At 32.0% G+C, this 14,052-nt stretch overlaps 1 protein-coding gene across 3 annotated transcripts in view; it reads left to right on the forward strand.

Annotated features, from left to right (window-relative positions):
* LOC110994625 (BMP-binding endothelial regulator protein) overlaps window positions 1-14,052 on the forward strand; it is a 54,309-nt gene that overhangs the window by 19,909 nt on the left and 20,348 nt on the right. For all 3 annotated transcript variants that reach the window (XM_045628908.1, XM_022261400.2, XM_022261399.2), the window contains one exon: window positions 4,367-4,467. In XM_045628908.1, coding sequence (XP_045484864.1) covers window positions 4,367-4,467 — 101 coding nt within the window. The remainder of the gene's footprint in view (window positions 1-4,366; window positions 4,468-14,052) is intronic.

Here is a 14,052-nt window from a genome sequence, read left to right on the forward strand (position 1 = left end):
TAATTCAAAAATAAAAGAAAGAAAGGTTCGAATCTGGTAAGATTTTCAGTCTGAAATCTCCACGTTATATCCAGTTGATTCCCATTGCACCTCTTAACAACCAAATTGTCCTTCTGTCCCCTCGTGGGGTACCACTGGTCTAAATCCTCTCACACAAAATTTAATCACATTACCCTTGAAAGCATTACACGGTAGTGATCTCTAACTCATAGGAAGTTGATTAAATAGTTTGATAACTAACAATTCCTTAGAATAATCCATCATCAGATTTTTTTTAAATAATAAAAGCAAGTGCAAATGTAATACCGTTAAGAAATCGCGACATACCAATGCAACATTGTTGTATGATTGACGTGTCTCTATAAGCTTAAGCAACTTGGTGTATGCAAAGTTCGAAGCGTCGGAACTCGGAGCGTAGCCGGTTATATAAAATGTGTACAAGTTTCGATTGCACAAGCCGTACCGTGACAATTCTGCGCTTGAGCAACTCGGATCCCATGCATAGATCACACCGTACACCTGTTGCGATATTTTTATTTAATCTACATAATTTTATATGCGCTTGGCATTTTTACGATTTAACATAACTTTCGATTCCTTTAGCATTTTGTATAGGCTTTTCGTATGCCTAGAAACAAACAAAGTACACTTATAAATCAGAAAATAGAAATATAAATTGAATGCTTCAGTTCTGCAGTTCTCAAATCAAGCGCGTAGGTCGGAAGCGAGGCAATAAACTCTCCCCCACTCCTAATCGCCAAATTTTTTCTTTCTATATAGTAGGGTTTGTTCTTCAAAAGACTGTCTTTAATTATATCGCCAACCACAACAAAAATATTCAATAAAATATTCAGTAAACAAGCAATTACAATAATAGACACAAAAGTAAGTACAAAAATCGACAGTTACAGTCAGTCACAAAAGACTAGTCACCAACTTGCCTATTAGAAAAAAAAATGATCACTGCTCTTTTCTAATACGTTTCAATTTGATATAACTATAACGTCACGAATGAACAAAAAAATATTCACGTAGGTAACATAATGTACACTTATGGACGTCAAAAAAGAAATATACATTGAATGCTTTTAATTGTACATTTACTGCTAGTTATCAAATCAAGGGCGTAAAACGAAAGAGAAGAACTGGCAATAAACTCTCCGCCACTCTTTTTAATCGCTAAGGTTTTTCTGTTACACAACGTTTATAAGGAGCTGCAACCATTACACCATGTCCCATCATCCGAAATAAAGAATAATTAAATAAATTAATAACAAAGATTTGTCCAACAAACAGAGCAATCCATTCTATAACCGAAAATCCTAATCACTATAATCAAATCATAATGTATATGTACTTACTAAGTTTAGCGAAGTGACGTGATGTGCTAATAAAAACTACATACATATATAACATATACCTGAAATACTTTGTAAACAAAACCCATAGAAGTGTCAATCATAGTGATTTATAAAGAAAATATAATTGAATTGCAAAATAATTTATTGAAATAAATAAATCTGCCTTAAGGTTATAAATACACGTAGTAAACGAGGCCTTAGAATTATTATACAGTCGTCTATTAAATTATTTTTAATTATAGATTAAAATATCGTTAGACACCTACCATATTTATTAATTAGTTCGTGAAGGATTTTCATTAACCTGTTCCTTAATTTTATAGAATTATTAGCCGCCGCGAACTCAGTCTCTCCTTAATGCCTAGCTACCTTTTTAGTACATACCAATATGGCACTTTTTGCTATGCTACCCCAGGCTAAAACCAAACCTCAGAATTTATTACTAAATTAAATACTATATATTTAAACGGGCTTAACTAACAAATAATACATAAGAGATTGATTGTGGAGGTAGATGAACGTAGATAAAGATGTAGAGAGGTAGGGTTGTATGTATTTTTGTACGTTGTATGTGTTATGTTTGATAAGTTTTTTTTCTTAACTATCAAATAATAAATAAAAGGTTGATTGTGGAGGTAGATGAACTTTTAGGGTTGTTTGTATTTTTGTTTGTATTATGTATGTTAAGTAAGTATCTATACTCTGTACTTAATACGATAACGGGAGTTTTTTTAGCAAAACAAATATATTTTGTTTTATAATACAGCTGGCAAACGGGCTAATGCTAAGCGAACCATGGACATTCACACTTCCAGAAGGCTCGTGTGCGTTTTGTATTATCTATAAAAAATATTTAAAACTTTATCTTCTATATACGTCATTCCCTTGATTGTAAGATAATAAATAATCTTGTATAAGACATAGGGTTTTCACTATTGTAATCAAGAGTTAATGACACACCCCGAACACAGATTGTACCTTGAGAATGTTTGAGAAAAGATGGTTCAACAACTTCAAATGAATATTGAAAATCCAACAGCTTTGTAGTCTGCAACACCAGGTGGTTCGGCATCCATCCGACCAAATCAAAGTACCCACATCCCTTCTTTCATGTTAAGGAACAGGAAAAATAAATTAATTAATTAACACATTATTAATACGTATTTTTTAAAAGAAATTGAGCTTAATAAGAAAGACAGTTCTAAAACAAAACTTATAATATATATGTTAATACAAAAATTATATGTGCAGTACTTCTCTGTGTGAGAATACGGATCCTGCTACACTTGCACAGAACAAACCGTCGTCACGCTTTATACATATTACAAAATCTTTCGCTAATCCTACGACCTAAGACCATATTAGAAACAATTTCAGCAGCAAGTGAGAAATATGAAAGTCCTTTATTACATAACTTACACATTAAAAAAAAACGCTTTTTTAACAGAATGAAGCTATGTATTATAATTATTTAATAAAATTTATTTTAAAATTTTCCCGACGTTTCGCATGCTTTACAGCGTGCGTGGTCTATGTAAAATAATAATAGGTTTATACATAGCTTCAATCCGTTAAAAAAGTGTTTTCTTAATATGAAAAATATTAAAACAATAATAGTTTGCGAACGTTTAAATGTTTTTCTAAAAGACTTCTAACTTAGTTTATTTATGATTTCATTTACGTAAGTGCTTCCCTTCCTGTTATTATTGTAGAAATGAAATAAACATTTTATTCTTCCGGATGTTTTGTTTCTCAATACGAGATAAACTACATCATATTAATAACATTAATTTAGTTCTATATCGCATAGCAACATAAACAAGTTGTAGGTAAAAAAAACAGATGCAATTTGTATCTGATTCCTATCATTACTGTTAATTTTACATTCACTAAAAGAGTACCTGAAAGCTCGGTATCGCTTAGACGAAAAAATTAGTGTTCTGTGTACTTTTAAGCTCTCCCACAGGAAACCCTTACTACTTACCTTAAATAATAGAAGAATTTACAAAACATTGAACAAAAGAAAGGATTCTTTGCCTTTTTGTTCTACTATCATTAGTGGAAGCTTAGTATACGGAATGTAATATAAAACGTTATCTAAGCAAAGTGCAGGGAAGACGCGGCGAGTAATATATAATAATTTATAACCTTGATGAACCGTTGGTTGCTAAGCGAGATAGACGACGATGTAAAAATAAAACTAATTAGGTATTTTATCATTGAAAATATTGCTCAACATTTCTTTATATATTCCTTGCTTTTGCGTATATTAACCTGCAACCTGGATGACAAAGAGTTTAAACTGGAGATGCAGACACCAATATCCGATAATTAAATGTGCTGTATGGGACGCCACTCTTGTCATATACATTATACACTCATATCTAAAAAAACAATTAAGCTTAATGCAAACGCATATTACGCTATAAATATATTTTTCTTTAATTTACCGCGTCACAACAGCTCACACGTAAGGCATTTGTGAGTATTTTACAACACTGGAATGTTTTCGTAGTGTGAGCAAACATTACCAAAATATTTGCGCAGGAGATGGTGGCGCTCATATCTGTCCGGTACGTAATAAGAATGCGGATCTGAAGTTTTAAATCAAGGTAAATGATCGTGCGTTTTGGCAGGGAAATAAAGTTGTATCATCTCTATAGATTTGCTTATTGTTGGAGAGTTTACAGTCTATGCTATTGTTGACATTAGACGGGTCGATGACTGGTCGGTTATAAAAAAATTACGCATTTTGAAAAAGTTCTTAGTTTAAATTTCAAACCGAATTATTTTACGTCTTAGGAAATTATTGGAATACAATGATTCTAATTTCAGTTGAAAGTATTTTTTTTATGAACATTTATAAACACAGCTTTTTCTCCTTTTTTTTTCTAATAATATAAGCGAAATGGGTTTATTCATTATATGTTTAACGGAAAAGCTTTTGTAGATGTGATGACTTGTATGGTTCACTTAATCTTATTAATCAACATGAGTTTTTACAGAGGGTCAGCGTGCACCGTGCTCCAACGAAGGAGAGCCCGTAAGACTTCAGGACGCACGGCTCGAACACGATTGGAGCAGCTGTTTCCGTTGTATTTGCAAGGTACGTGCCTTAAATATAATTCTTTATAAAATTAGGACAAGCCCAACATGTGCCTGCAGTAATGAAGAGCAAACTGTGGAACATGTGCTTCTACACTGCCCTATATTCGCATCGTCCAGGCACGACCTGGAGCAACAAATACAGATGACTGTAGACCGTAACGGCCTACAGGACATGTTAATAAAGCACAGACCGTGCCTGGAACGGTTCTGCGAAAAAATCATTCTCTACATAAAGGCGGCAAATAAAACAGAAAGAGCGGGTCTCGCGGGGAATTGCGCCCCGGCTCGCCCATGAATATTGTTAATAAAAATATTACCGATGTAGTTGGGGCGTAATTCCCGACGCGTTAAATAGTAGCAGTGATACATAAAGTCCCTGGACACTATAGTAGAGTGAAAATTTAAAAAAAATATATATATATAATTCTGGTAAAAAATCACGTAAATGTATTTAAAAGTACAATTCTGTATAAAACTTTTTATTCATACACTGACGTATATTATTATTTCTTAACACTATCACAAGATAAAAAACAGTATTTTTTCTATACTTCTAAATATGGTTTTAACCACCATTTTGAATTCTCAAAAACGTATACATACTTTCGTATGTATACAGTGTTCCGAATAAACGTCGTTGTGTTGTTGAATTGATCGATAATATGGTAGGCTCTTCACGCCAATTATTGTCTGTGAGGATCTACTTAAAGCACGTTTGTATTCACCCAATGACAACTGTCAGTGTACAAATTTATCACGAGCCAACAGCGGAATTATAATTGAGAGACACGTGCGACTCTCACCAATGGACAGTGTAATTTTGACCTTGAATGTAATGAAATAATTGGGGAAACCCACTCTGGCATTAGCTTATCAAATGTCTCACATGCATATTCTAATATTTGTGGTAAATATCTGCTTAAAACAGTGTTATTTTTTTTTAATAATCTTTGTCACGGACTTAGACGGTTTAGGCCCGTCACTAGTACTACTATACAATCTATATAGGATAATAAATAAACTAAATAAATCACAATGGACTCTGCGCCGGGCGTAAAAGATATTTTTTTTGGAAATGTTTTGTGTGTTTTCATCAGTTTTATTTCAATTTTGTCAGGCCTTGATCGTGGGTTTAAACCAGGCTTAAACCAGGTGGGTTAACCTATACAAGGAATTTCAAAGAAACATCCCGCGGAAACTAACACGTCTTAAAATCTACGACATAGACGTCAAATCGTTTGAAAAATATATTGTGCAATCTATAACTACGATATAGCTATAGATATGATTATTATTAATTGCATACAAAAGTTAAGTACTTGAAATATTATTCATGAATAAAATTACAATGTTAAATTACATAATCGCATTACGATTGAAAGCGATCCTCTGACAATTTAACGGGACACGTACGGATGTGAAAGTATGATGGAAAATTTAATCGTGAACTTGCAATAATTGTTAAAAGTTGTTTACAACGCTAAGGTAACTTGCGTATGTATCAATTCAATTTCAATTTTCAATTTCAAAAATACGAATCCTTGCAAGATGGCGTATCTTTATTGGTCTACAAACCTTGGATACAATCAGGATATTATCCCTCATATCCTCAATATTTTTAGGTTCATATTAAATTTATTATTTACTTTTACTATGAGGCTGCTCGAAATAACGAATAACTTTATTTGGAACTTTAATGAATTAAATACATGAGTTTTGCTACTAACTTCCAGAATTTGTTTATCATATAAACTATTATTACTACTAATAGTAAGATGTTAAAAACAAAAAAAATATATTGTTATGTATATTATCGGAACAGGCTTATCGCTTACAATAAAAAAAGCATAATGTTAAATCAACATAGTTGTTATATCAGTAATCGCTGGAAATTTAAAACGTCAGACAATAATTTGAATAGTATTTTCAAATGACAAAAGAACATTTGAAACATGTAAGTGTTGAATAGTGGATACAAATGCGCGCGTGGTATTTCCCAGTCGATCTCACCTCGCCGGATGACTTGTGCGGAATTTGAAAGCCCATCGAGAGATTAATCGCTCATTTTGTGTTAAAAATTAAATGTATTTTCTTGGCTAATGGTATTTTTTTGTCACGTGCTCAGTATCTAAATAATATTACGTAAGATTTAAAATGTATTCATATTGAAATGAATCTAGAAATATGGGAGTACAAATTAAAACAGTGTAGGTTGACATTATTTGACATCATTGTGGATTATAATTTAACAGAAGTTTTTGCTTAATTGATTCTAAAACTTCTCTCTAATGTGCTTGCAAAGTGTATGCCTGTCTTGAGTTTGATTCCCCGATTCGCCAGCCAGTATGACAGACTACGTATCATAAACGTACGTATAAATATGTAATGCCCTTGCGATATTACTTCTAGTAAGTTAGTCAGGAGATTTGATAATTAAGTTCGATATAATAAGAAACATGTGCGGGACGCAAGCGCGGCGTCAGTCTGACCCCATAGTAGTAGCCTTTTTATGCAGTGAAGTAACAGTCCGATAGAATCTCCCAGCTACCAGTCACCGCTTACTTTAATGAGGCATGTCAGTTATAGCAGCAACGATTGCGTATGAATTTCTGTCTGTAAAAATTATTACTAAAATATCCGAGCTCTCGTTTGAGTCTGTTTAAGTCTGTTTTTTATTTATTTATTTATGTTATTTAAGTATTCCTACAGCTAATCAATTAACAATATTCAAACAGAGTACCTATTGTCTTTAATTAACATAATTTTTACACATTAAAAGAAAACACTTTTTTAACGGATTGAAGTTATGTATTATTGTAAGCTTTTACAATAATACATAACTAAATAATACATAACAATCCGTTAAAAAAGTGTTTTCTTTAAATATTCAAACAATTACATTACACACAAAATCCAAAACGGAATACACAATCTAAGATTGATTGATTGGTAGATTATAATATATATTTAATATGAAGGAACAAACAAAGCCATTATTAGTAAAAGATACCTGAGTTTTTTTTAATATTTTTTTAGTTTAGGCTCATTATTGGCTCAGGAATAAGGATTTTAATGATAATAAACTCGTGTCTTATATGTCATAATTATTTTTTTCCGTTAAGAGGAGAAAATTCAGGAACGCTGCACTGATATAACGCTCAGTATCTAATACTATTCGTAGTTGCTACGAGTCGTACTAACTAATAGGTTATATCCTTTATCATATACATTAATTTCTCTTTAGACATTTCGTAATTATTTTATATGTACCATTAAGCTGTAGTGTTATTCCAAGAAACTCGTAATCAAAAAACAAAACACTGTGCACTTACAGTAATCATGTATCTTGGCTCCTATATGACAGTTTAATTGAATTGCGGCGAGCAATTCCTAGTTTAACATCAAGTCTTGATTGCATATAATTAAATATTTTACACATCCATGCTATTTCTGTACAGTACGCAAGTGTTCGCAGATATTTATTCCGGAAAAATAACATAAAAAGCTATATATTTTTACCCTTCCACCAAAAAGGAAGCATCTTCATAGTTTCTTTTTCTACGTTAGTGCCAAATATGCTTGTGTAAATTATTAGAAATAATATCTTTAACAATAGATGTTATACCCGCGCGTAAACGTCATTTCCGTTTCTGTATGGAACTAAACTTTTAATTGTGGTTCATATACCACGTGACGCTAAATTACAGTTTCGGTATAAGATGCGACAATGTTAAGAGATAGTTGTTATGTGATGCCGTGGTACGAGAAAGTGGGTAAGTGGAGAGCAGGCGCAGGTGGCGGCAAGGCCTTCCCGCGAGCGCGCGCCTGGTATGCGGTCGCACCGGTTCTTCTAGTAAAGTTGATTTTTTTACGCGCCACACATCAAACACTGTTCGTATATTTTACTATTATGCAAAAAATGTGGTCAATGTTGCCATCGTAAAATAAGTTTTTATTCCGTCGAATGGCATTGAGAAGGGCGATTTGAAACCGTTGCGCGACAGCTGTTGTGATTATTTTTAAATTAGCTCGTGCTCAACTTTGACTAACGTATGAAGAGATATGATTTTCTATAGTATTTTTTTAATAGTTCGCAAACACAAACATCTTACATGAGTAGTAATTTGCGCATTTTTTTACCAGACACTTAAGCGTAACTCAGAAACTACCAGCTACTATATAAATGCCCCGATAAGAAAAATAATGGGTTTTTTTAATCCAAAAAATGTTAAATGGATACACACCCGCCGCCCACAGTTGGCCTTGTCGTCGACCGGGATCATTTACTTGCCTATATACAATTAGAACGCGAAAATGGCATATTCATAATATTTATATTAAACCAATTAGAGTGCTGTTGCTTGTAGCCCGACGTAACAAAGGATGGCGGGGTCATGACTAAAGTGACCATTTATTCCTTGACTCAAAACAAGACATTGTTTTTGACCAATTTAGGGTTAGATTTTGTATATAGTAAATAGATAAAAAAACTAAAGTAATTATTAAGAAAATGTTAGTTGGATTAAGGGTCTGTTTGACAATGTCCGGATAAGTTCCTAATATGATATTTAATACTTATTGGTAGGATAAACAGTATTTTTGCGTTTCACGACTGTCATATAGCGCTATTCGTCATGAAACGCGAAGTATCTTATTTGGAGCTTTTATCTTACGAATAATTTATGTGTTGCATAGCTATTTGGTACTTTATGCATATATTGTGAAACAGGCCCTAACAGTTACGAATCACAAAATATAGGTACCCAAAATGTTTAGTTATACTTATCAGAAAAACAAATGAAGCTCTGGGTACGTTCATTTCATATACTCTGTGGCTCAAACTTTCGTGCGTTTTCCGAAAACGGGACAATTTTGCGTCACCGTTCATTTCGGGGACACCGGGCCTCGTAATTGGAGAAAAAAACAGTCCCGTTAAAAATAGATCGTATGGTTACGTTAGTCATGACCCACATGGCTGGGCGTTAATCCCTCTATTGACAAATATGGTGGATAAAACAGATTGTCTCGGTCAAAATTTCTTGTTTCAAAACACAAAAGCAAAAAAAAATTTCATAAAAATTATCGCTCCTAGAAGTCCTGGGTTCAATTACTGGGTAGGCACACACTATACCACTCTTAGCCGGAACGCAAAGGGGTTCAGTTATTTTAAATAGGGATATTAATTTCATAATTAGCGCTTATCTTCGTATTGCTCATTGTTTAATTAAGTAATAAGTAATTATCATTTGCCGGATGCAGCGTTACCCCAAGGCTACTTTAATGGAATAATTTTATAGTTTGCAATATAAAATCAAAATAGTTAATAAATAATAAATAAATTTAATCAAAAATGTTGCCGACAGTAGACAAGGCATAGACTAAATATATAAAATGTAATGATTATGTTGTGCTGTGGTTTGTTCAATTTTTTCTGTTCAAATATTAACACAGATAACACGTAGAGCTCCTTGCGTTGGCATGTTTCGCTTGATTTTGATTTGCAACATTGAGAGGTTGATTTGATGTCATCGATCTTCCAGTACCAAGTGGTCTCTTGTTCGGTGGAGGTCTCATTTAAGAGTATATGGACAAACCCTTCTGGTCTGGTGTACAAACACACCTTAAATGTTAAAAAAACTTAAATAACTTTCTCAGACACTTCCATAGAAATCATAGTAGCCTAATATAACAGCCATTTGAATTTCAATCGTACTTAAGAACGTATCCAGTTATGTCATTAAACTAATTAATGATGCATATATTAACGCTATATCAAAAATAAAGTATTGATATTAATAGAATTTGATTGCCTCGGAGGTCGTTGCGGGAAATAAAAATATTGACGGAATTTTTATAAATATCCTTCGCGCAACTCCTAGTATTAAATGTATCAATAAAAATATCTATTCGTATTAACAGATATATATTTTTATGTGCTAAGGACAGTAATGGCCGAGGCTTGTGCCCCGCAGTCTGAGCTGGTAATTCATTATGTAAATTAAGAGATAAAGCACATTTAAAATGAATATTATATGCTAACGTTCATTTTATAACATTTCAAAGTCATTTTGTCACTGACATAAGTTATTTAATTTCTATAACCAGTGATAGACTTTATTATATTTCCCGTTTCGAGTGTGCATAGATATAGCATAATTGTAGCGTGTTTATGCATACACAAATTCATTTGCACTAATGAATATGCCTTTCAAAACATCTTTATATGAAAAATCGTCATACGTCCAAGATAAATGAGTTTTTTGTGTTAAAGTTTGAATTATTCAATGGAAATTGTAATTTATTTTTTAGAATTCTTCGACTACAATGACACGGAGGTATTTATAAGTTTTATAAAGAAAAACTCGAGATGGAAGTCATTACTAGAAATAAGACGCATATTCAAAAAGAAGACTTACTCACATTAAGCTCGCAAAACTGCTAGCTTTTTTGGCTGTTCCGAAGACATTTGCCCTATATTAAAATATAACAATTTAACATATGGATATTTTCCGTGCTTTTGCATGATTATATATTTACGCTATGAATATTAACGAATACTTTATAAAAAAAAACGTAAATTTCGTGCTTAGAACAGTTTAAGCTAACTTAGAGACATGTCTCTCAGTTAACGTTAAGTTTACCACTTATTTTTATTATGACTGGAAAACATTGACCGTAAAACTATGGTTATCAAACATAGGCGTATTAGGAAGTGGAATTGCGCAATGCTCCCGGTAGTATTTGCCCTCTGTTATCACATAACGGAAACTGGGTAAACTTTGCCGAAATATCACAAACATATTTGAATTTATTTATATTATGACAATAAAATTAATACAATAAATCAGAATGTTCTGTGCGCCTATAATTGGGTTAGCACTAGGCGTGTGTTTGTGTAACATGTATGTATCAGTGTCTACTTTGTTGGTGCAACAAATAAATAAATAAATAAATGCTTATAAACTTTATGTTGAAGAAACAGTCTCCTACTTTTTATCGCTTGTTGGATTTGTATGTATATAAACAAATGTATAAAGATTTTTTTGTATGATGTATTTCTATGCCCGTATTTGCAATTTTTTACGATCTTTAAATTACATTTATTATCAAGAGGATAACTTAAACTTCATTTATACACGTTTTATCCTTATACCGAGAAACTAACGTTTAGGTATATGTTACGTAAATGAAAATAATTTTAATATGTAAATATTAAATTCATAGAATTATTCACTTGCATGGTCACTGCTGACGACGGATTGAGATAACGCCATTTGCTCGGAGATATTTAAGAAAACAAAAAAAATATAATGTAAGGCTAATAAAGAAGAATAGGGTACTAGCGTACTTAAAGCAAGTCATCGAATTAAGTAATATACTACGCATTTTATTATTAAAAAAAGTTTTATATGGTTTATTGTATATACACCATTGACCTCTCCAATTACGTTTATAGTACTAAACATTTAATCCTTATAGGCAAGACCTGTCCCTCGAAACTGTTCACTAATCATTGCCGGGGTTTCTGTAAATAATTTTTCTTACATTTTTATTCTAGATATAGTATTTAATTAAAATAACTAACGTATAAATTAAAAATACCTTTAAACTAACCTACATCATTGTTATCAAATTAACTTTTCATCAAGTCCAAACGTTTAATTAATAGTACAGATAATACATACTATATGTAAACAATGGAAACTTTAATTGCACTATCGCTTGCAAAATACACAAGAAAAGTCAGTACAAAAGTTCGTTGACTTTTGATAAACGATATGACACAAAAAATTTACTTGAATGAGTATTGTATAAATAGCGTTGGGATATGAAATATGATAAAAAATGTATGATTCTCAACGTTTAACACGTGCTTTAAGTTGCGGGTATAAGGGCGAAAATGTGCAATTTTAAGAGAAACAATTAACAATTACCCTTGTCAAAATCCAATTAGTTTAGATGAAAGTCATACTTTATTGCCATATTTCTTTATTGTCATTTTTCTACGGATAATGGTTGTTAAAGAAAGTACGCGTCCTAAATAGGTGGATAGATGTAGATGTAGCAGGAAGCAAATGGAGAAATCTATTGATAGAGAAATTTGAAAAGGGCTGCAGGAAGACTTAACGGGTTTCAAACAAAGAAATGAAGAATAAAGAATGACAAGAACAAAATGTATATAACAATTGTATATATTTTGATTTAAACTGTTTATTGTTTTAATTATTGGTTAAAAACAATGGTTTGGTCAAAATAACAAGTCATGGTTTAGAAGCACGGAATCCTTCAGTAAACTCGTCAACCTTCGCAAGAAGATGGCACTATAAGATGAAGAAGATTGTTTTAATAATAATTATGTTTGGTAACTGTTTATTTCACCTCAGTATTGAACGAATCTGTTGCGCACGGACCTAATCCAAGACCACAGTTTTCTTTGTCTTATAGAAATTTGCGCGTAATTACATCATATTTAACTGATTTATGAAGCATGATATAAATAGATTTCATTATTTCTAACAATTTAATTGTATTATTATTAGAATGATCATCGACTCCAACCTCCAACCATTTCCCCATCATCACGATGTGTTATAAATTCAATTGTATTGTCAACTTATCTCACTATTTACTCATAGATGACAAATCGAAGAACATGATCTCATGTCGAAACTATTAAACTATTGATAACTCGAATTCCGTAGACAACACGACAATAAACAGATAAAATTATCACTGTTCCCTTTCTAATGCGTATTTAATGACGTAATATAATAAAATTGCCAAGTCATTTATTGTTAAGCATCTTAATTTTTTACTCTATCTAGTGCATGTAACCTAGTGGTTGGCTCAAGGTATGTGACCCAGAGGTTCTAGGTTCAGGTACATTGTGACAGGTTAAGGCACAAAAGGCAAATCAACTACTAAACAACTTGGGTCTATTGTAAATACAATAAACTTTATTCAAACTTTCCATACATATAATATTCAGTGTACCATTTTATAAAGATCTATCTATTGGTGTTCTCTTTTCTTAAATACGTCTTCAAAATACACTTACGATATTTTACAATGACATAAAACGTAATTATTGTTATATTTTTAATTATCTGTAGTGCCAGATTTCAGACCTGTCGATTCGGAAACCAAAACAAATTGGTTACCCAGTTTGACATTAATACATTATAGGATTTGACATTAATAATTGGATTGCCGCGAATTGTTTTGCTGACAGTTTTTCTGTTTAAATTGCTAATATAGTAGCAGTAACACGTATGCTTACCAAAACTGTCATATATTTTAGATAAAAAGTCTTGTATAAATGTATATTATATAATTAATAAATAAATAAAACTTGATATATACTTACCGAAATATAATTACAGGTGTTGGAAACGATAGTCTATTTTCACACTAAATTAACGATCAGTAGAGTGATTTAGGCACATTGTAAATATTTAGGGGTAACATCAAAGAGCTGAAATTATAATAAACAAAGGTGTAACCTCGAGCTAAACATCTCGCACTAAAAATGGTCTAGTATATTTTTATAGTCATATATTAGTCATAGTTGAAAGAATTGTGA

Source organism: Pieris rapae, chromosome 7 (genome assembly GCF_905147795.1).
Source record: "Pieris rapae chromosome 7, ilPieRapa1.1, whole genome shotgun sequence".
Classification (NCBI taxonomy): Eukaryota; Metazoa; Arthropoda; class Insecta; order Lepidoptera; family Pieridae; genus Pieris; species Pieris rapae.